The sequence below is a fragment of the Amphiura filiformis genome, chromosome 11, assembly GCF_039555335.1.
Source record: "Amphiura filiformis chromosome 11, Afil_fr2py, whole genome shotgun sequence".
NCBI lineage: Eukaryota > Metazoa > Echinodermata > Ophiuroidea > Amphilepidida > Amphiuridae > Amphiura > Amphiura filiformis.
In genome coordinates this window covers 6,669,188-6,693,685 of record NC_092638.1, presented here as the reverse complement: position 1 = coordinate 6,693,685, position 24,498 = coordinate 6,669,188, and the positions used below count along the sequence as shown (strand labels likewise).

Here is a 24,498-nt window from a genome sequence, read left to right as displayed (position 1 = left end):
GTAGGAAACTTTCTTTAGCGAAGGCACCATGTCAACAATGCCTAGAAAAGTTGCTTTTTGTCTTGTAAAAGTACGTAATTTTTCGGCATTTCCTGGTATCAGCATGGAAGCATTTTTTAAAATGAAAAATCATTTGACTCCAAACGATATCCAGAAGTAAAAAACAAGGGGGTTAAGTGCACAACGTACAAAAAAGTGACTATATCTCATTAACCGATGATCCTACAGATATGCGACCACTGACTTTTCTGATCCTTTTTGACATATGGCACAACTCTCTAAGATATTTGGTTAAAAATTTTAAAAAAAGTGACTATATCTTATTAACCAATGATCCTACAGATATGCGACCACTGACTTTTTTTTGTTCCTTATGACCAAGGGAAAAGTTTGACATACATGTATCTCACGACTCTGTAGGAAATGATGTACATCATCATCATCATCATACATCATCATTTTATTTTCATTCAAATCGACATACAAAATATATATAAAAGACACAACATTTGAATGAGTAGATGCTCAAAAGGCCTGAAGCGAGCACCCCCTTACACTGCCTTAAGTTACAACATACAATTACACAAAGCTAACAAATAAAAGAAAAAAGAAAGAGGAGAAGAACATGCAAAGAAAGAACCAATAATAAATATTTATAACATTTCATATAGACATTCCACAGTTCACAGAAGAAATTGATAGTTGGGGTGGAGATGGGTGGGGATGGGTGAGGTATAAGGGGTGGTGCAATAATTATGTGTACCCCCCGGGTGTGAATTATAGGGGGGCAAAGATTTTTGGCAGGCCAAAGGGGGGGGGCAAGCATTTTTGGCAGGTCGAAAGGGGGGGGTCAAGCGATTTTGGCAGGTCGAAGGGGGGGGCAAGCAATTTTTGGCACAGATATTTTGGGCACCGTTTCTATATTACGCCCTAAAAGGCGTGGGAAAACGTTACTGAACACGTTCAAATATGCAAAATTTCCTGTCGCTTCTTTCGCATTATATGTTAAGACAATTTAAGGTTTTAAATTGGGTTCCCCAAAATCTTGCATGTGTAAGGGGGGCAAAGATTTTTGGCACGTCGAAAGGGGGGGGCAAAGGTTTTTGGCACGTCGAAAGGGGGGGGCAAAGGTTTTTGGCACGGCCAAAGGGGGCAAGCGATTTTTTGGCAGACCATTTTGAGAATTCACCCCGGTACACATAATTATTGCACCACCCCTAAGTAATGCCTAAATATTAGATGTAATTTTTTATTAGACTTTTCTTTATTTGTAACTTAAACTGGTTTACTGATTTTGCCATCTTTATATATTTATCAGTAATATTCCATTTCCTAGGACCGGCAGCTCACGGAAGCCCGTGTTGTGAGGGCCACAAACTGCGACTACGTACAGATCGCTGAACGCTGACTTGTTTTGTTCTTTATGACCAGAGGAAAAGTTCGACATATCACACGACTCTTTAGGATATTTGGTTTAAAAGATAGAGGGTTAAGTGCACAAAAAAGTACAACGAATTGGTTTGTGACCGAATGCAAGACATCAAGGCATCTAAATATACAGCTTTGGTGTAAAAACAACGGTTATGGAGAAAATCACGAAATAGTTAAATTTGGCCAACTTTTTTTGTACATCAATATACAGGGTTCGAATTAGCATGTGGGCAAATTGGTTTGGGGCTGAATTGACGAATAGTATTGATATCGATATTGATATTTTTACCCACGTGATATTTCGATATGATGATTCAAATTGTCACGTGATCCTGTAGGAGAAGGTGTCAGTTCTGCAGGAACTGACACAAAAAACCCATGTGTAGTATTATAATTAGTATTAAAAGTGAAGTGATATTTTGACAGAGATGTCAACAAGTCATTTTTTGCAAGTCAAGTCCAAGTCACAAGTCCTTTTGTCCAAGTCCCAAGTAAGTCAAGTTATTTTGAAAAAGTTGCAAGTCAAGTCAAGTCACAAGTCATCAAATCACAAGTCAAGTCACAAGTAAGTCACAATTTGTCACAAGTCACTTGCAAGGGCGTTTTTGAAAGCGGGGGGACACACTGACAGCAAAAATGGCCGCTAAGCGGGCATCGCGACGCAGGGGGGTTTCTGAGGGACCCTCAGAAGTAAGAAACTTTAAATGAATACCTAATTGAAGCAATTTGGACGTCGGCAATTTGGCACTATTAGTGTGTAAAATTTTACTTGTCTTAAAAATGCTGAAAGTAACCTCAGACTTGGGTTGGTAACAAGTCATTTTTGTCAAGTCCAAGTCCAAGTCATTTTGTCGAAGTCACAAGTAAGTCAAGTCATTTTGCAAAAGTTGCAAGTCAAGTCACAAGTCACAAAAATAGTGACTTGAGTCAGACTCGAGTCCAAGTCACACGACTCAAGTCTACATCTCTGTATTTTGAAAATGAGACACATGTTATAAAATAAGTTAAACCATAAAGTTCTTCCCTTTATTATTCACTAGCATTGATACAGTATACACAATCTTACACATCTTTGTGGAAAATGTCAGTGGTGATACATGTACCACTGAAGGATTTGCCACCCCACAAAAATCAAGATATGTTCTCATTCTCCCATATCCAAATATTTTTTGTTGTTGGTGGGGGAGAGACTAAATTTGCCAAGTTTCAAGGTGGTGCATTTAGGGGGCAAAAATTTGAAAAACAATTTGTCAATTTTTATTTTATTTTTGATAGGCAAATCCAGAGAATAAAACTCATGTTTCTTAGCTTTCAATAGCAGGGTATGCCATCTTGATCACAGGTGCTTTCCAGGCTCATCTTCCGTGGGAACTGGTAGTCTCGTTCTTACGATGTGATGTGTGCTTAATCAGTGAGTCATATACGTGGTCAAGAGAATACATTCCAATGTCTCTGTTCATGGTTTTGTCGCCCCCTCTGCAAATCCATATTACTTCGCGGATCTTTCTGGTGTGCTGATTTGAGTCCTACATCACATCGTAGGAACGAGACTACCTGGAAAGCACCTGTGATCAAGATGGCATACCCTGCTATTGAAAGCTAAGAAACGTGAGTTTTATGCTCTGGATTTGTCTATCAAAAATAAAATAATTATTACGAACAATCCTACAGATGAAACTTTTCAGAATTTGTCAATTTGTTCTCAAAACAGTGACATTTTCAGGTATTTTGTTCTGACTGAGAGGGAGGGGGATAAGTTGGGGGTATTTCCACTGTTGTGAAGAAAGAAATAATAGTAAGGGTAATTAGGGACAAGACTGCCACATCAGCATGCAACATTAGATGCATGTAATAGATCAATGTTATAAAAGATCATTGCCATGTGGTTACTGTAATTTTAAAGATACTTCTGAATCTCTGCAACAATATGTTCCACTTTTGTGGCTGCCCACCTAGCCACATCAACCACCGTAAAACACTCGTACTCAACACCATCAATTCTTGCATCGCTCATGGCGTTGGATGCAGCAGTATTTTCGACTGGTACAGGTGTCACTCCAGTTTTGCCATTGAGGATTATAGGGATATAGTACTGGCTATGTTGCAGTGTTTCAAGATGCTTGTCTCGTATGGCCAGTTGAGATAGGGCCAGGTACCAATTATCACGGTTTCCGGGATATGCTGGTTGGATCTAAAAAATAACGGTATCAAGTGTAAAAGGGCGCAATCTGAGTGCAATAGCTGCCAGGTATCATATATTTATAGGTATATACAATTGTATGATTAAGATTAAAGTTTGGGTTAACTTTAGGGTTAGGTTAGAGTTAGAATAAGTGTTAGGATTAGGGTAGGTTTAGGTAGAGTTTGGGTCAGTGTTAGGATTAGGGTAGGGTCACGTTAGAGTTAGGGTCAGTGTTAGAATTAAGGTAGGGTCAGGTTAGAGTTAGGGTCAGTGTTAGGATTAGGGTAGGTTTAGGTAGAGTTTGGGTCAGTGTTAGAAATAAGATAGGGTCATGTTAGAGTTAGGGTCAGTGTTAGGATTAGGGTAGGGTTAGGTTAGAGTTAGGCTCAGTGTTAGGATTAGGGTAGGATTAGAGTTTGGGTCAGTGTTAGAAATAAGGTAGGGTCATATTAGAGTTAGGGTCAGTGTTCGGATTAGGGTAGGGTTAGGTTAGAGTTAGGATTAGGGTAGGGTTAGGTTAAAGTTAGTGTTAGTATTAGGGTAGGATTAGGATGAGAGTAGGGTAAATTAAGGTTATGTTATGGTTATGTTTAGGGTTTGGTTAGGGCTTAAGTTATAGGTTAATATTAGGGTGAGGGTTATGTTAGGATAAGGATTAGGGTTTATAACAACTGTTATTGTTTTTCAGACTAACATGCTATGCATCTATGGGTGTGTCAAATACACAGAGACTTAGTGTTGATTTCCACATAACAGTTGTTTTGTACAGGTGTTCACAGCCTCCCCATGGAAAATGTAACTTATGATTCTCAATTTTTATATTTCCTTAAAGTTTATAATCAGATTGACACAGGGATTGGCTTATCTTGTTTGGAGAAGTCATATATGTGACATGATCAAGGGAATTGAGTCGGATGTCGCTAATATTGATTTTGAGATATTGGCAAAGAAAGTGTTAAAATTCTTTTGTTTTATATTGTTTTCAGCGATTGATAAATTGACGTAACTTCACAAAGAAAAGTTGTATCAACACAGAGTTTTCAGTTTCTGAAAGCTCTAAATGCCCTCTTTAGAAACCTGTGTAAAACTCATTTTCAACCAGGGCCGACATGTGACTCATTCCCCTTGACCATGTCACATATGCTACTTTTCTCGCCAGTTGGTCACCCTAACAGGCTTTGGGGGGGCAAAATCTATCTGGCTTGAGCTGGTAGTTGCTCCTCTTCCATCTAGCTTTATTATAAAATTAAATTTATTTTACCTGGACAAAAAAATCAAAGAGATCTGGAAACTTGGTATCAAATTCTTCCCACTTGTAGTTCTTGATGATCCGCTTCTTTATTTCCCCCTTTATGTCATCTCCAGTTTTCATGTGGTTGGAGTAGTCATTCTGGACATGGAAAAATGTGCAGGTTCTTGTCTTTCGCTCAGGATAGTGTCTGGTCTGAAACTGGATCATAATCCGATCGAGCACAGAACGTGCTTCTGTAAGGACTTGGGATACTTTGTCCAGTACAGCTTTGGAGACTTCTTGTTTATGTGGGCTGTCTAGCAGAGACTGTTCCAGATCAAGGTGTCTGCTCCTCAGCTTCCCTAAGTCTTGATGTTCAACATCCATCATCTTATTAATTTTACAGACGATGGGGTCAGCTTGATGGTTACTGAGCTGGCAACAGTGGATTATCTTTGCACAGTCGGCAGCGAACTCCCACGTTGACACATTGCCAGATGTTTTCATCAGAATTTCTGCTAGTTTATAACAGGCAGTCATGCTGCCATCTTCTACAGCTTCCTGAAAGAGTTGGTGGGCTAGATCTTGTTGATTGGCTCTCAAAGGTAAAAGACCTTGTCTCAGAGCACATTCCTGTTTACACTGCTTAGCAAGATCTTGTTTCTGCATGATCTCCAACTTGTGAATCATTTCTCTTGCCGATTCAAAGTCTTCTAACTGGATCAAAGAATGTATCAAGTTGCATATTGCATCCATGTCATTGCCTCTTCCTTCACACTTGAGGTACTTTTCATATTTTATCTGTGCTTCTTCATGTTCACCAAGAATAAAGTGAAGCCAGGCTAGTCCCTTCAACCCTTCAGCTTGCCTCTGAACATCATCGGAAATAACTTCAGCTGTCATTGTCGTTGAGAAATTAGTGATTGCATCCTGGACGAAGTAATTTACTTTGCCTACAAATTGTGGCTGTGGATTCTCCCAAGTTATAGGTTCGAGTGTACAGGAATCAACGGCACATTTTATTACTGTTCTGAAGTGGTGAGCTGCTTTATTCGCATCCTTGTATGTGCGTTGAAGGAATCGTGCATAGTGTATGCTGAATGTTAGTTTGTCTATGCTAGAAAGGTTTGGCATTGTTACCAGATTTTCAAAATCTTGCTTTGCATTCTCTTTCATATCCGGTAATCGTTCATATGTTCGTGCATGATCTAAGAGTGCCATGAAGTTGGTACAGTGTAGCTCGCTTGCATCGGTGAAGTATTTGATTGCTGTTTGGAGTAGATTTTTGTCAGGTCTAGTCCGGCATTTCTTGTTTCTCCTTGCATCTTTTTGATCAGTGTATTTGTGGACATAGACCGATTTGGTGAAGTAGATCAGGATTATCAGGTTGTACATTCTGACTTTCTTCAAATGTTTGTAAAGCTTCATCATGGTGGTGTGCCAGTCTCAACACTTTGCCAACTTCAATAAGAATCAGCGGATTTGCTGGGTCACATTTCTTTGCCTCATTTGCAAATCTCAAAGCTTCTTTCACTCTTTCTGTTTCCACATTTTGAAAACAGCTTAACTTGTTTGCTTCTTTCTCAATTTGTAGAAAATTCAGTGCTAGGGAAATATAAGCCATTGCGTGCTTATTATCAATAGAAAGTATTTTTTCATAAAGATTGTTCTCTTGAATCTTGTCGGCCATAACAGAGACATTCCTGTAGCGAGAAACGCGCCCAATTATCTCTGCTAATTTGTATAGCCACTGTGTATTGTCTGGTTGACCTTCCAAGGCTATCTCAAAGTGGTATTTGGCTTCATCGTATCTTTCCACGCCCAATCGAGATAATGCAAATGCTCTTGCTGATGCTATGCAAGCACTTGAATTCTGTGTATGTTTGGAAATCAAACTTTGAATTTCCTGCTCTAAATTGGACTCATCTTCTCTTTTCTTTGATGTCATAAATGCTTCATTGGATTTGGCTGCAGTCAAATATCCCCACCTGTCTTCTTCATGAGGGAGTTGATCAATCTCATCAAAGGCTTTCTGCAAGTGTTCATTAGCCTTGGCATAATCAAGTTTGCGGTATCTATCAGAGTGATATTTTGAGACGTAAAGAAAGCTGTGAAATAGGTGGGCTTCAATCAGGAAATCCTTGTTGAATTTGATATGTTGAGAAATTTTAAGTTCCAAGGAGTCAAAGTTTTTGGAATTGCCGGAGTCCAGATCCCAGTTGAAGTGTGAATGGATATATTTGAAGGCACTTGGAGGTTCCATGGTGTTTTGTAGCTTCTGCGTCTTCTGTTTGCTGTAGTGAATTTAGATAAACAGAAATGGTAAAATATAAGGTGTTTCTAATATAGAAAATTTTTTGTCTTGCCACCCAGAAAACATTTCTTCTACTTTCTATATACGTACCTCAATTTTGAGTGTTGTAGCATGGGCTTTACGTTCGCAGTATATTAGTTTATCTATGCATGATTCTGGAACCTAGGATTGATTGCAGATATCAGAACCGGGGATGGTCTCCCTTCTCTTTTTGAATAGCTCTGACACTTAACATGCACAAGGTTTGACTCCAGCTTTATGTGACCATGAGACGTCGCACACACACTACCTATCTGCATGTGCTAAGCAGTGTATGGGGGTAAGAAGAAATTCTACAATTTTAGTCTGTAAAGTTAAACTGAACACAATTGTAGGATTTGGAACATTTTGGGAGAGGAAGAGAATTATCACCAAAGGCAAGCCCAAGGTTCGAACCCTCTCCGATCATATTCTCCCGGCCGACAGTGCAATGCCTTCACCACTCGGTCATCTCACCCTCATATCCTGGTGCCACCACTGATATGTAAAGAATCTTTTCATACTTATTATCAATTTGTGTCCAAGCATAGTTAGGCGGTCTAAAATATATTGGGTTTGAGACTACTAACCTGAGTTTATACGTTCTTGGAACCCCGGGTCACTCCCATTGAGGCCTGTACACCATCCGCAATAATCAACTTTTGAAAAGCACCCTAAACAAGGATTTAACCCTTGGCTAAAACAATACCCTAAACAGGGATTTTATTCCTTGCATCAAATTTCATACCCTAAATTTCATTTCCGCGTATTAGCAATTGCAATTTTGCTACCCTTTTTCCAATATTTCATGTTTTGACACCCTAAACGTGTTACGCTGCACAGATCGTGCTAACCCACGAAAAACTACCCTTTTTACGCGTTTTCATTATTGCGGATGGTGTACAGGCCACAATGGGAGTGACCCCCGGGTTGGAACACACCCAATATCTGTGCTCAGTGACTACTATTCCAAAATCTGTATTGCTACTGTTTTATTGTGTTATCTTAACTTGTTATCATGTTAGTTATTATTCAGGTTAAACTAATGCAAACCAGGTGTATGTTTTGTTGTTCTGTAGGAACAATATGTCCAGATTGATCAAAACACCCAGTACCAGTTCTCATCATATCCTGTTTGTAAAACTAGCTTGAAGCGTGAATTATATGCCTGAGAAAGATATTGGGAAGAGGTAAAATGCTGTATCCAGTACACTAGGTTGTCAAATAGTTGCTTGGTTTAATATTCATGAAAGTGTGTGGAGGCCAGGAGATATAGCAGAGACAAGTACCCTCTGTTTAGTATGTAACAAGGCATCTCATTGGGCCTGCTGTTTTACATCACAATGGCCGAGTTCTCAGTTCATTGACTCTTATCTGTATTAATGTTATTGGATCGCGGGGTATGACAGCAGAGTAATGACAGAAATACAATACTCTCATACCCAAAGCCATGCAACAAGCATTTTTTACCATTTAAATTTTGTAACTTTGCCTTGCAGAGATTCGGCTCAATTTATAAACTGGCAATGATTTATGTCTACTTACTTTCACGTACCTGCCCTAAATGAACACCATGAGTGAGTGCACTGCTGCCCTGGGCGGTCACCAAGGAAATCGGGTCCACAATTAAGCATCTAGGCATACCTAAACTGCACAGGCCTACATGCACTATAGTATTTTTGTAGATTTTTTATTCATGATATGCATGGTGTTTTAAAGTATAACATCATATCCCTGGGCATCATATAAACCATGATATATCAAAAGGGTTTCATTAACACCGTTCACTATAAGATAATTCTTGAAAATTCCACACAAGATTTGAAGTCTTCCACAGAATATATCAAATTTAATTCTACTAATTCTAAGCCAGCATTCAGCATACAGTTCTCTCTCTGGTTCTCTCTACTGGATATGCATTCAGCTAGAAAGACCTCAATTTCATATGGTCGTTGTCTGAACTGGATATAGGTACGTTGTCATAGCAACTAATGGATTCTACCACTTGTTTGTTTAAGGTTTATACCTTTTAAGCATCTAGTATAATACAATTATTACGCCAGTGCACCGGTCCCATAACATGCCATTTAACAACTGCTTTATTACGTGTTTCTACACCCCATGCAAGTAGTTCAGCTAAATTATATCAATGTTAATCATTTCAAACAAACACAAATAATTCATTTCATGCTTATTTAATGTGTTTTTGTCGATGCATTTATACATATTACAAAATGATTGCAATTCACTACCATGAGTCAAGAAAGAGTAGATTTTGATTTATTTTCAATACCAGTAGGCCATAACGGAACATTGTCCTTTTTAAGGACTCTTCTTGTTTAGCATAACATTGGTTTCCCTAAACCTCTTTTTATATCCAGCCATGATTGAACCAAGCATTGGCCGGATGAGTGAAAAACCCAGACAGGTGAATTATTTGTAACTCTACATTAAATGTCAAAAGTGCTAATTTAAGACAACACAATATTTATTCAATATGTGACAATAGGCAAAAAAAAAAAAGTGTTTGTTTGCCCAGACACGACCGACCCAAAAATTCAAAAAACATCATACCCTTTTTTTTTTCTTTTTCTTTTACAATGATATAAAAATAAAGAAAATGATGTTTTTTCCCCATAAAATGCCAAATGACACTTGAAAGTTAATATTCCTGGCAATCACAGCATTCATTTTTCCCATTTAGCCCCCCCCAACCATGCCAACAATATTTTACCATCAATCAACATCAATATAGAGAACCAAGCACGACAAGTACATGTACACTGTACAGGTATGGTCTGGGATTTTGTACTCCAGCCCGATTTTGTTACCAAAGAGGTTAAACTTTATATGGTAAGGTTGAAATACATTCATAGATCAAAACAGCCAATCAGAAAAGCGGTTAGAAAAGTATGCGGAGTACATTGATTGTATATAATGTGCAATCCACGTTACTACGCGCAAAGTGCTTTCGCACGCTTTTTGGGCGGGGCGAGTTGATGCATTTATATTTGGTCCTATTTTCCAACATTTTTTAGTGATAGTTTTGTTATAAAAACATCAAAAATCACATGTTTTTTTTCTTCTTGTGTAGGAAATACTATTCAAATAGGTTAATGAATCGCGTATTTAATACTTGTTGCTCGAGAAATTAGACTAAATAATGCACTTGCGCTACGCATCAACATCAGCGCGCATGCATTATTTTTGTCTAATTTCTCTCCCTACAAGTAATACACGTTCATTAACCTATAATTAAAGTTTGACACAAGTACAAAATGTAAGGCTGAATGTCGTATATTTTCTCTTACACCACTTGCTGCAACACATGTACAAAAAAAAAAAAAAAAAAGAAAAGGGAAATCGACCTACCGACCCACTCCTTTCTACCCCATGTCTGGGCAAACAAACACTTTTTTTTTTTTTTTGCCTAAGTGCTGTATGCAATAGAGATGTTTGAGTGCTCTATTCAACATCACAAACAAACAAACAAACAAATACCTTTTTAGTCTGTGTCAAAAATGTTCAAAATTTAACCCAATAAAGTTCACAAACTTTGTAGATGTAATCAAGTAGGGGAGAGCGGGGAGTGTTCGCCCTATTTTTTTCTGACCAACCTAGCGATGTCAATTTTAAGGTTAGGGATGACCTGATTAGCCTATGTGAAAGCCCTATGTCTTAGCCTGAGACCATATTATGGTCTCAGGTCTTAGCTATATACGGCCACAATCCCAGAACTATAGGCCTTACAATAGCAACAGGATAGGACAAACAAAAAAGTTTTGCAAAGTGTCGAACTTGCCCCATATTGGGGCAGGTTCACCCATATGGTGGAGGTAAGTTCACAAAAAAAAAAAAAAAAGGTTAAAACATTGCATAACAATAACATATTCAATGCAAACATTTAGCAAGAGTATACAGGGCATTCATTCTCTTCTGGGGAGTCACTAAATTTGTTGCAGGGGTTGGGTCAGGGTAAAATGTAGGGGTCCAAATTAAGCTTAAACGTATCATGTTTACAACTTCGGGGAAAAATGGATTAGGACATAAACGGTGGTATGAGTAATACCGATATCACATAACTTTAAAAAAACATGTTTTTCAGTAGTTTTACCTTGTTTAATGGTTTAATTATCAATATTTTGCATAATATGCTGATGGGGCAGGTCCGCCCTCCAGTTTGGGGTAAGTCCGCCCGGGGAAGATATAGGGCGAACATGCCCCATCCTCAAAAGGGCTTAACGAGCCCCTTGTGCACATTTTTGTATTTTCTTCAGGGTATGCAAAACACAAATCGAATAAGGAGTTTATAACTGCATTAAATCTTTGACAAATCCCATATGTTCCCAATACAGATTTCCATTAAAACCATCTGTATTTATGTATCAATGATAATACAACATTATTAATGCAAGAAAAAATTACGTTTTGGTGTAAATTTTTTGTTTTGGCTGTAGTTTGATGAACACGTCCCTATATGTCGCGTAGCTAATATGAGAAGTTTATAATGACCTATGTCACCTAATTTTGCCATCACCAGATTCCCTGATAGCCGTAGTGCTGAGAAACAAGGGGTGGGCGAACCTACCCCTAGGGCGAACACTCCCCGCTCTCCCCTACCTTGTGGGTCTGTATGGCAGTATACCAAGCGATCATTATGAGGTCATTAAAATCTTGTGAAGATTTCTATTTTAAATGTGCAAATGGTGCATTTTGGTTAATCAAAACCTCATTTTCCCAATAAAACACAATGCAAAATAATATTAAGGTTATACGATATATTGTTGGTCGAAGCAGCAGAAAAAATGTAGTTCACAGCATCTTGCGAATGGTAGTGAGCTTTAGCAAAAATTGCATTGCTCAATTCATAGCGAGCGTGTGGAAGAATTCAAATATCACAGATATACTTTTGTAGGTCCTGTGGTTCTTGAGTTATGTTGTAAAGAGCGCTGAAACAACAACACTTTTGTAAAACGTACATAACTCATTAACAACAATAAATTAAGCAAGTTTGCAAAGTATATGATTTGTAGAATGAACTTTTGCAAAACACCAAAGTGTTATTTTCCAATAATATATTGATTCAGATAATACTTTGACCAACAATACCTCGTATACCCTTAAGTGAATGTTATCAAACTTAATGGAATAATGTTTATTTAGCTAATAAAATGTTTAATTTCATTATTCATTATTCTTACCTCGGATAGGAAAGTAACTTGCTGCATTAGATATCAGTGCTGACTGCTGACATATTGTGTGTGTGCATGAGTCACCTGCAGTTGTGTTATGTATTGAATCTGGCTATTCTATTTGAAATCTGTCATACCTATGTAGAAGATTTAACAAAAGTCTTCTACAGTGGGAGTATGTTTTTCAAACGGAATTGGCTAGGGTTAATTATTTTACATACTCTCCTTATGTATATGGCTTTACTTATATCTTCCACAACTAGAGTGAGTATTTCAAATGGAATTTATTCAATTTTGTATTCTATTTGAAACCCCGGGGGCACTCATTTTTTTTTTAGGTAGGGGTGTGCCACCGCCAGTTTCGAACTTGAGGTCTAAGGAACTGATCGGCAGGTCAAAAAGGGGGGTCTAGGGAACTGATCGGCCGGTCAAAAAGGGGGGTCTTGGGAACTGTTTGACCGGCCAAAAGGGGGGTCTTGGGAACTGATCAGCCGCCAAAATCTGAAAAATCTCGGCAACTAAACCATGCAGGCCAAACCAGGGTTCAATTTTGTTGCATTTTTGCCACAGATTTTTGAAGGAATCGATTTCACTTTGAATTGTGCATTAAATTATTAAATCAGGAAAACCATTATAAATGCAAAATAGGTCTGTTTTGGCCTAGGCCTATTACGATGAAAATCTCAGCAAAGCAAAACAGCATTCGAATCAAATTACTAGACCCTGCAGACCTACAATCTATGCTATTAGCCTACTGATAATTATAGCAGCAGCTAGCAGCATTACATAAAAGTCCACCATAAAAACAAACCCACAAAATTTTTTTTTCAGTGCCGAAAAGAAAAACATTGACTACATTGAACTGCATGAGATGATTGAAGTGTGCAGAATTTGACACCATTCCACTAGACCAGTAGATCGTAAATTACCTTTTAATTCACTGTTATGGCCAGCTGCAAGGACGTGCACACAATTATTTGAGGTACTTTTCCTCATATTTGGCAATTTTATTCCCAAAAGAGATCTCAAAATCATTTATTTCTAGCAAAATGTTCATCAGCTGAAGGCATCGGCATCGCGGCAGGCACTCGATCCACAGTGCAGTGCTGTTTAAAAACAACAAACCAGTGTTGCCACTACTAAAGGAGCCCAAAATCCCGCCCAAAGTTCACCTTACTCCTAATACAATGTGTTTCAATGGGGAAGAAATTTATGGAAAATTCCCTTTGAAGTTTTTGAGATCGCAAAAGTAGCTTTTGGGCTTGAAATAGTAGGACAGAAAACACGCCTGTCAAGATGCCAATGAGAGCGGAAATCAATGATCTGAGGGTCTATGGAACGGCTAGAAAATTTTCGGGGCTTCAGAGCGGGCAATGAATGAATTCAGAGGGTCTAAGGAACGGCTAGCGGCTCTGAAAAAGGGGGTCGTCGCCGCGGCACATACCCGTATAGCTGGGAAATGTGAGTGCCCCCCCCCCGGGTTTGAAACCCATACTCTCTTTGCAGAAGACTTAGCTAAATCTTTGTACAGAGGGAGTGAGGATTTCATGTGGAATAACCCATTGTGTCGTGTTTGGGGAATTTGTAGTGCCTAATTTTAGTTACAGGTCTAGTAGTTTCTGGAGAGGAGTGCGTAATTGCTGCAAACACTTTTTTATGGGAAATGAACTGTGCCATGTGGATGATGTTGCTACAAGGTCATGCTTTATTCCGTATTAAAAAGCATTGTACAATGATTACACAGTCCACCTGCACTCCACGACTCTCCTTAAGTATTAACTTCATTGCATGTTTATATAGGTTTTCAGGGTTCATTTTCAGTGGTTCGATTTGGCAACTATTATTTTGATCATCGCACAGCACAATACAGTAGCTCTATTTCCCGTCGCCCTCAGTATTAAAGAAATGGATTACTTTTGTTTGTTTAATTGTTTTATACATTCACTAACTCACTCACCATGCACACCCGGGGGGCACACGACTTTGGAAGTGACAGAGATGTGCGGACAGCAGTTCGAAACTAGTCTAGGGGTCTTTCGGTGAGAGCCTAGACACCAAAAAAAAGAATGCCACCAAAAAGGGGGTCTTTTCGTGAGCCTGGGGAAAATCTTACCAAAACAGGGTCATTCAGTGAGACAGGGAAATATTTTGGGTCAAAATATAAAAGTTGATACAAAATTTGGAAAAATTAGAAAAAATTCATCAAAATTTGAAAATTTTTGAAAAATTGGAGAAAAAAAATGGAAAAATGGGGCCTTTTAGTGAGAGATTGTCAGAATTTTTCCCAAAAATTTTGAAAAAAGGGGGTTGTTTGGTGACATGAAAACAAAAAAGGGGGTCATTAGGTGTGAGGGAGTTGAAAAATGGGTGTCACTGTGGCTGCACATCCCTGTCACCCATTTTTAGTGAGTGGGCCCCCATGCACACTTGCTAAACAAAGTATATCAATTATCATAGCAATGACTTATATAAAATAACAATTTTTATTTGGTCCATATAAATTTAATCCTCCAGATGAGAACAAAAAAAAAAAAGTTATGTGGCCTTATACTTGTAGGTACTAACTTTGCATATAAAATTGTTTGTTTGTCAGTCTACATATGAAATTGAATAAATGTAGTTCAGCACAATCAATACAAAGGTCAAAATTTATCACTGACAAATACATGATTATGAAAAGGTGTTTTTCCCCACCTAATTCAACACAGACAATTAAACCTTGGCCCTGCAGTCTAGCCACATTGCATGATTGTGTGAGCAGCAGGGGAATGTCCCAAGTAGGCCACCTTGAGTAAGAAAATCGGAATATAATTCTAAACAATTCCCTTTGAAATCACTTGCAAGGAAAGAAGTTATTTAAGTGAATAAGAAAGTGTGTGTGTGTGTGGGGGGGGGGGAAGGTGGTCTGTCGGGGTGTGTTGGGGTGGATGGGGTGAGTATGTGTTTTTCTCCCTAAAAATGGAATGTGTGAATACATAAATGAAGGCAATGAACAAATTGTAACTCATGTTTCATGTTGTGAATGCCTTCACAGCCCCATAGGGGATTGAGGCAACATTATTTAAGTGCAAAGGGCCAATAACATACCTATATTTATGTGGCTTTTATTTTTCAGGAATTTAACTAACAACCACTAGGGTCTATTATATTAATGCCAAAAATGTTCACAAACAAAAACTTACCACTTTAGGCTTGGTCACCCACCTTTGCACAATATTTTTTGTGGGACATGAGAGCACATCAGACACACCAAATTGAATTCTGAATACGAGGAATTTCCTTCTGATATCAAATTATTATTTTTTAAATTTGCAATATAATACAAATTTTATGGCAAATTATTGAAAATTGAAGTTTTTGACATTTAACAGTCCTCAAAGTAAACTTTATAAAATTAAAGTGTATGTAGCAGGGATGAAAAGCTGACCATCATGTGAAAATTTTGACCTTTCATATTGAAGATATATCAGTACATAAAGTTTCCCAAAAGACCTAAATTTTTTAGGTCTTTTATGAAATTTCTAATTATTATCTAATAACACCACAGCGCTTAGAAATACATGTAGACATTTCATAAATATAATCAGACCAAACCATGATAGTATCAAATGTAACACCACTTACATACATCAACACGTTCAATAGTATCATTTATTATTGTAACAGAAACATCCTTCAAGTATTTTAACAACCTGTGAGTGCCGAACACCATGAACTTTGTTTCCTTAATGTTTAATGTAAGATTATTAATTTTGAACCAGTCAGCAATTTTAGATCAATTATACATTGAAGCTTTGATTGAAGAGTATCAGAGTCATCAGCAGTAGATAGTAATGTGGTATCAGCATACATAGTGCATTTACAATCAACACTATAGTCGATAGATGTCACACCGGTCATTTTACCTGAATTAATATTTGAGAGCCAGTCATCCACCATGCCTTTAAAGAGCGTTATCAGGATCTGGACGAAAACCTGACTGGTGCTCATGTTGAGTTACATAAGCACATAATTATGCACTGCCCTTTCAATTATTTTACTGACCACAGGCAGGGTGGAACCTTTGCCTCTATCCATGCAGTTGGAAAAATACCTTTTGACAAGGATATGTTTAAAATGTAAGTTACATGTAAGCTACCAACAATAGCATGACAAGCTAACTTTTGAACTGTACAACTTAAATCATTAAGACCAGTGGCCTTATTAGCACTCGTACGAATTTCCTTGTCAGCAAATTCAGGTGTTATGAGAGGCAAATCAAGGAGATGACTAACTTTACTCAACTAACATTACCAGTAACAGCATTACAGTTATTATCACAACTACTAATTAACTTTGTCGCAACATTTGAAAAAATTGAAAAATGTTTGTTGGGACCATTTGAAATATCATCATCAGATGTTAAAATATTAATTGCCATCAGAAAAAATGGATGAAGGATTTGAAGACCTCTTAAATGGGAATAAGTCTGGAATATACCCTGTGCACAAGTACCGTATTAGTCCGAGTATAGTCCCACCCGTTTTTAGGTGAAAATTTTTCACAATTGGGGGGTGGGATTATACTTGAATTTCAAAATGCATTGAATTTGAATGCATTTTGAAATCATTATTAAATAAAGTACCGTATTTCGTCAAATAGTTGCCCCCCCCTCAAATAAACGCCCCCACCACTTTTTTCAACCAAGATGTTTCAAAAATGCTGATATTTCCATGCTATCTTGTGTAGTAAGCTTACCAAGTTGCGCACATGGTCGATAATAGCGGCAATAATTGGTGAAAATCTGGATCAGAAACCCGGAAGTGAACCAAAAGTCAGTGTCAAAAGTTCATAGTTCGTCATTTTAGCGTGACTTTTAAGCTTACCTAATGATTTTAACGGGAATTGTTGTGCTAAAAATACGGTATGACATGAATACAAATTATCAATTTTCATATTAAAAACACAAAACATCTTGAAATTAAAAAAAAAATTGTTTTTTAGGTCAACCATGAATGATCCTGGCATCTAGGTCTAGGTCCAGGGACACTCCAAAACCGATTTTTTTTTTTTTTTTTTACAATTTCTGGAATTTTTCGAAAAATGGGGGGTGGGACTATACTCGAACGTGGGACTATACTCGGACGAATACGGTATAACCCTAACCCTAATCCTAACCCACCCTAATTATAACCCTAATCCTAACCCACCCTAATTATAACCCTAACCCTAATCCTAGCACTAACCTAACCCTAACCTTAACCTTAACCTGATAGAATACCCATATAGGTTAAACATGAATATAATTGATTATGTACAGCTCTTTCAATGATTTTGTAAATGAGAGGCAGGACAGAAATAGGCCTATAATTTCCAACATCTAATTTATCACCTGCCTTAAAAATTGGTGTAACTTTAGCCAACTTCAAGTCTGTTGGATAAACTGATGTACATAGAGAAAGATTACTATATATGCTATATTGACAAACATAAGGTACAGCAAGCTTCAACAACTTTACACTAAAACCATCCATACCAGGTGACTTTGGAATATCACAAATATACATGTATAAATTCTGGGGTAATATAACGTGCATTAAAAGAACAACATTTATTAGAGTTACATTTGCTATTAATATTAATATCGTCAAAACCTTAAGGAAGTGTAGCCCCTATTGAGGTAAAATAGAGGCTACAATAGTGGGAGAGTGAGTTGGCGCAGCGGTTGTTCCCTCTCCTTGCACCACTGTGGTCCCGGGTTCAAGCCCCGGCATGGCCCAAGGACTCATGTGCCCTTGGTTTTCTTCTGCTTTTCACAATTTAGTAATTAGTTGTTTGGTTATCAAAAACTTTCTTCACCCAATGGAATTTGGGGAGCTGCACAGATAATTGGTGGATGTTACAATCTAAGTGCGGATAGGTTTGCGCCAGGTTCGGCTGCAACTAGCCTAGTTGATCCGATCTGATTGTGATGATTCACCATAGCAGCAAAATTACAGCGCTTTGAATCCTCCGAGATCTGGGAAAAGGCGCTATATAAAAACCGAAATTTATTTATTTATTTAAATAATCCTTAAAAACATCAGCAGTTTCTTTAAGATCCGCTATCACTGTTCACAGTTGTGATTGTTGAAGAAAGTTTTTAACTTATCGAATTTCATTCTGAATACGCAGAATGTCTTTCTGATATCAAATACAAATTTTATGAAAAATTATTAAAATTTGATATTTTTCACATTTTTGATATATAACAGTCCTCAAAGTAAATTTTAGAAATCTAATGATATATTCTTAAAGTGTATGTAGCTGGGAGGAAAAGCCGACGATCAATTGAAAATTTTGACCTTTTATATTGAAGATATGGATTTTTTCCCAAAAGACCTAATTTTTTTTGGTGTTTTGGGAAAAAAAATCCATATCTTCAATACTGAAAGGTCAAAATTTTCAATTGATCGCTGGCTTTTCATCCCACCTTATACACTTCAAGTATAAATCATCAGATTTATAAAGTTTACTTTGAGTACTGTTAAATATCAAAAATATCAATTTTTAATGATTTGCCATAAAATGTGTATCATTGCGAATTTCAAAAAATCAAAATTATTTGATATCAGAAGGACATTCTTCGTATTCAGAATTCAATTTGATATGTCTGATGTGCTCTAATGTCCAACAATAAATACTGTCCAAACGTTCATACCCCATCCCTTAAGTGTAGACCAGAGTTTTTTTTAATTACCTACATTACTAGTGATGGAATCAGTATAAAATTTCTTTTTAAAAGTATAACACAAGTTATTGGCTTTGTTACAGTACATTTTTGCCATTTGCCAATCATGAGTCTTATGAGCCTTACTGTATTAGTAATCACAATCTTCACAAACAGAGATAAATTCACTGGTGATCCATTCAGGTTGAGAACCTTTTATGGGCTTCTCTCTAATCAGTCCAAGAGAACGCCAAATATGGATCAGGAGTATTACATAATAATACCCTGCTATGACAATAGCTGCACTAGCTTAATCGTATAATCTCCTTATGTGGTTAGCATGGCTGGGCCAGGAAATCCACAAGGTCAGCCAATGTATGTACATGTATTCGGTACATGTTCCATATCTTTTACAATGGGTGATAAATTTCTGGTTTGTTTTATTTCAAAAGCGCAACATTCGATATTCTAAAGCTTGGTCCAAATCCAAGAGAAGAACCAACTCTAGTAATTTATGTGGTTTCAAATTATATCGGCCGTTGCCTTTTTGATAGAAATGGTGTTTGTTGATGTGCACAGTTTCCCATTAGATCATAACATGCTGTTGTACATCCAAGGTCAAAGGTCTTTTAATCCATATTTGGCGTTGTTCTGGGACTGCTAATAGGTGCATGGATATTACAGGCTTCATTGTATGGGCGTTAGCCATAGGCTAGAGCCATACTTTAATTTTGTTTTGCAATATTTGTTCGCACGTTTAACGGGTTATCTAGCCACTGTGTGCATTGAAAGTTGCAGGGTATATAGTATGTATGCGAATGAAGGAGAAATTTAACAAAAACAAAAACACCTAAGTCCGTCAAATGCACGAATAAAAATACGTGTATAGTATAGGCCTATGCACCAGTGGAGAATTGCCGCAGCTGATTAGAGTCGTTCATTTCGTGCGGTAAATAGCGGGCAATGGGTGTATTTTTTGTTTGCTTTTGTGTTGCTTTTTGGAAACGCTCACGCTCACTATAAAGTCGTTCATTTGTTTGCACAGACCTAGTCTCCTACACAGCCAATTTATGTCGGGCGATCCGAACAAACATCGTGATAGCCACATACAGTCTGGCCAGAGGCACAGACTATCAAGTGTTTATTTACCAGTGACCTTCAATAAAATCAATACTGTAGTACAAACATGCTTTATACAGGGTGTCCCTGATCGTCGGAAACTTAATTGTTTGGGTATTTTAACGCCACAACTAAACAAAACTAAATACTTGGTGCGGTTGAGCAATAAATCAGCTATCACATACTTTTTGAATGTTGACAAAAGACGAAATATTAAGATTAGAAATTTAATAAGATGGCATAATCACTGCGCATCATAATGTTTACTTCATTTACGGTATAAAACATACATCTTTTGACTCGTTATGACACCAGATTTGTTTTTCTTTTTATGAGAAACAAAAATCCTTCCAAACTTTACAAAGAGCCAAAAATTTACAAGATTATTTTTTTTATTTTGGCAAAACAATTTAGGGAATTTGGTTTTTGTTTGTTTTAATCACGCAATCACTGGGCACACCTTTCCAACGAAAAATGAAAACTTTAATCTCAACATTTAATTTTGAGCATGGAGAAAGGAAATCATAACTTCCCTCCCGTTCCTCCCCATTTTCCCCTTCTGTTTTTCTTCTCTTTTTTTTTTTTTTTGCTTTTCACCTTTCCACATATTTTCTTCTCAGACAACCCTTGTTTACCAAAAGTAATAAATTTTATTTAATTTATGACGACACAGCATACTGTCATCCCTGTCTAGCCCCGCTCCAAAGGTCTGACCTGGTTGGCTAAACCGGCGCAGGCCAGATATCAGAACTGCAAATCAAATGCAGCAAGGTACAGGTTGTAATATCGTGCACCTAGCTACCTATACCTTGCTGTGTATAGTGAACAGAGCACGTGTATTTTGCTCACTGGCAATTGATACAAACCGAAGGTGTCAATAAATGGGACAGTATGAATGGATCATTTTCGAAGTTTATGTTGTGATGAAGTTTGGAACAGGTGGTGGCCGCATTGCATTCTCTAAATTCAGTAAATTTTCATCGTTAAACGGTGTAATTTAATGGGATTATTTTGAAATTTTAAAACGCTTGAAATATCACAAACAAATAGGCCTATGTTGATAAATAATATAAATACAAGCTAAAACCGTTGGGGTTCGATAATGAATCCCACAAAACTAACCGAGTATATTGGAAAATGCCATACGGCCGGGCGGTTTCGCAAGTTGCCGGCTCGATCATGTCATCCGCCGCCTGGTTTGGAAGTCAACATGTGCGATGATGCCGAGTATTTAGGGTCTACAGGGGTTTTAACAACATGGTGTCATCGCCTAAACTTGGTCAGTTGTATTTGTAGTTGATGTTCTTACAGAGCTGAATAGATTTTGGGGTCATCCAAGGTCACCCAGGGTTCATCTGAGGTCAAATTAATAAAAACTGTCATATGGGCACGAAACTTGGTGGGTATAGTCAACACTTAGACTCAAATTTTTGGAAGGTCATTTCGGGGTCATCCGAGGTCACCCAGGGGCATCTGAGGTCAAATTACTAAAAACTGTTATATGGGCACGAAACTTGGTTGGTATAGTCAACATTTAGAGTCAAATTATTGGAAGGTCATTTCGGTGTCATCCGAGGTCACCCAGGGGTCATCTGAGGTCAAATTACTAAAACTATCATAACAGCATGAAATTTGGTGAGTACAGTCAACATTAAGAGTCAAATTTTTGGAAGGTCATTTTGGGGGTAATCCAAGGTCACTCAGGGGTCATCTGACGTCAAATGACTAAAATCTGTCGTATAGGCATGAAACTTGGTGGGTACAGTCAACATTGCTAGAAAACTGTCTATACATACAAAAACTTCCAACACACGGTTCGGGTTGTTTTGGTAAAGCAATACCAACACCTGTTGTGAACTCGACACCACGAGGGGATATCCCATATCCCAACCCGTGCTCTGGGCATCTTGTAAAACATAAACATTACACAGCTGTGCGGCCTATTACATTTCCATATTATTTCCTTCTTTAATCACCCCACACTACCCATCCACCATCCAGGCTTCGCCCATACAGGGTTCTGAAAAGAAACTCACATTTAAACACAACCACTACCATACCATCACCCAACAACCTTACACACCAACCGTGTATACCGAAAACCACGCAACCCGAGAACCGCTCTAGTTAAACATTGATTTCCATGTGTCTAAAGCTACATTTACATCATTAACACTTTGTACATAATTCTAATTAATGTTACTGAATGTATTTACAAACTCTTGCTCATTGAAATTCCTATACGAGCTGCTTTTAGTCCGGGGGGGGGTACTCAAGTTTGGTTTTGGTAGGGACGTGCCGCTGAGAATTTGAAAGTGGACCCATAAATATACCAATTTTTCAAGAAATTTGGAGCCATTGATATACCAAAAGTCAAAATTTGCGGCCAAATTTAACCCAAATTGTCTTACCTATTACAAATTTTGGCTAGATTAAGGAAAGATTGGGCTATTTTCCGAAAAAATTGAGAAAATTTTGAAAAAAGGACCCATTCATACACCAAAATAGGCTTTGAAAAAGGGGTCATTGATATACCAAAAGGCTGAAAATGCTACCCATGTTTGCGGCACGTCCCTGTATGGTCATTTGTATTGAGTACCCCCCCCCCCTGGGCTTTTAGTATACCTTTTGGAGCAGACTTAATATTAGTTTCAGCTTGCAAACAACATATATAAGATTGTGGTCACTTAGACCCACAATCTTGTGTGAAAATCGTTGGGACACTTCATGTTTTGAAGATCAAATTCCTGTGAATTGAACATAAGGCTGAAAATATATGATACGTTTCATAGCTCATGTTATGTACTTGCTTACTCCTCCTCCCTCCCCCTGGAAACAATGTTGGAGCTGACATTAAGCACAACCACCTTTCACTATTTTACAGCATTCAACATTGATTAAGGGGAGCAGGGATGCGCAAAATAAACAAAGTGTCCCAGCATTTTTAGCACAAAATTGTAGACTGTAAACACCGGATGTAGCTATTGTTTCTGATTTTAATACAAAAGAAGTTCGATAGTTGTTTTACTATTCTCCATAATACGAATGTTCTCCGTAATTAGTTGCGTAAATTGGGAGTAATTTGCTAATTTAGAAACTTTCCTAGATTCAATACCAGGCTTAGATACATCAAGATTAAAAACACCTAAGATAATCACATAATCATACATAGAAACACAATTTTGAAACAGAGCATAAAATCTTATCAACGTAAAGGAAAGAAAAAAAGCAAGGTACACCAACTTGATGTGGGGAAACAAGCTGTCTTGTTTGCTACTGAGTTCAATTTGAACTTGCCTTCAATTTTTGACTTGAATTTGTTTTTAAACTACAGCATGTAGTTTTCGTTTATGCTTTCATATTTTGTTGTCTCTCCCTGAAGAAGAGCAGTTTGTCTGCTCAAAACATTATGTTGATTTTTGTCTGTTTGGTTTAGTTTGTCTACTATGTGCACAGTGATTTTCATCACTTCCAGTGTACTTTTGTACTATTTTTCTGACACTTTTGTGGGCTCTGGAATTGGCAATTTTTGGCCCCCACACATGTGTGGGGCTTATGTTATCATCCAAATGGTTGCCTGGTTGTTTCTTTGTTTGTTTCTTTGTATGTATGTTTCTTTGTTTGTTTGGCTGTCCTGGCGGAAGCAAATTCGTTAATCCACTCTGCAGCTTAAACGCAATAAATGATCAACTTCAAACTTGGTACGGTGATAGGATATGGTAGCCTGATGTGCTGTATAGTTTTGTGTCATGTTATTTCCATATTTATGCATATTAATGAGCTTATTTGCATATTTTGCCTAAATTTTCATTAATCCACTCTGCAGCTTGAACGCACCAACCGATCAACTTTATTATTATGTCTTCAGAATCTTGCCATCCTATACCTTTGTACATAACCTGGCTGTCCGATAAATTTGTGTATCGGTGTCCGATAAATTTGTGTATCGGTCTGTAACCTCTTCATAGAATGCATAGTTCATATACTTTATATGCAAAAGTCACCATGTATGTCTCTTTTGGTGTGATTTTTTGCCATGCCATGACCAAAAATCAAACTTTTGACCAAAAATCACATTTTGACCAAAAATCACATTTTTGACCAAAAATAACATTTTTGACAAAAAATAACATTTTTGACCAAAAATAACATTTTTGTCCAAAAATCACATTTTTGACCAAAAATAACATTTTGTCCAAAACTCACATTTTATCCAAAAATCACATTTTTGTCCAAAAACACCTTTTTGTCCAAAAACACCTTTTTGAACAAAAATCACATTTTTGATTTTGATTTTTGTCCAAAAATCACATTTTCGACCAA

The 24,498-nt window shown here is 37.5% G+C and overlaps 3 protein-coding genes across 3 annotated transcripts in view; 1 reads left to right on the top strand and 2 right to left on the bottom strand.

The window, feature by feature from the left end:
* Nucleotides 1–13,315, bottom strand: part of LOC140164292 (plancitoxin-1-like) — a 33,491-nt gene extending 20,176 nt beyond the window's left edge. Inside the window, exon 1 of the mRNA XM_072187564.1 lies at nt 13,298–13,315. The gene's annotated coding sequence lies outside the window, so the exon portion shown is untranslated. The remainder of the gene's footprint in view (nt 1–13,297) is intronic.
* The window catches only part of LOC140164293 (DNA-dependent protein kinase catalytic subunit-like), a 209,920-nt gene that overhangs the window by 113,779 nt on the left and 71,643 nt on the right, over nt 1–24,498 (top strand). The window lies entirely within an intron of this gene.
* Nucleotides 1,418–12,576, bottom strand: LOC140164288 (uncharacterized). The gene is made up of 3 exons (XM_072187559.1): nt 12,378–12,576; nt 4,875–7,138; nt 1,418–3,622 (listed from the first exon to the last, which is right to left on the bottom strand). The coding sequence occupies exons 2-3, from the start codon at nt 6,273–6,275 to the stop codon at nt 3,329–3,331; spliced, it is 1,695 nt and encodes a 564-aa protein (XP_072043660.1). The 5' UTR covers nt 6,276–7,138; nt 12,378–12,576; the 3' UTR covers nt 1,418–3,328.

What these genes read in the sequence shown, in the direction of transcription:
- LOC140164288 (XM_072187559.1), bottom strand. Translation starts at nt 6,275, where the DNA reads ATGATGAAGCTTTACAAACATTTGAAGAAAGTCAGAATGTACAACCTG. An exon ending in TCTTTGATTTTTTTGTCCAG is followed by an intron (nt 3,623 to 4,874) that starts GTAAAATAAATT and finishes GTTATTTTTTAG; the next exon opens with ATCCAACCAGCATATCCCGG.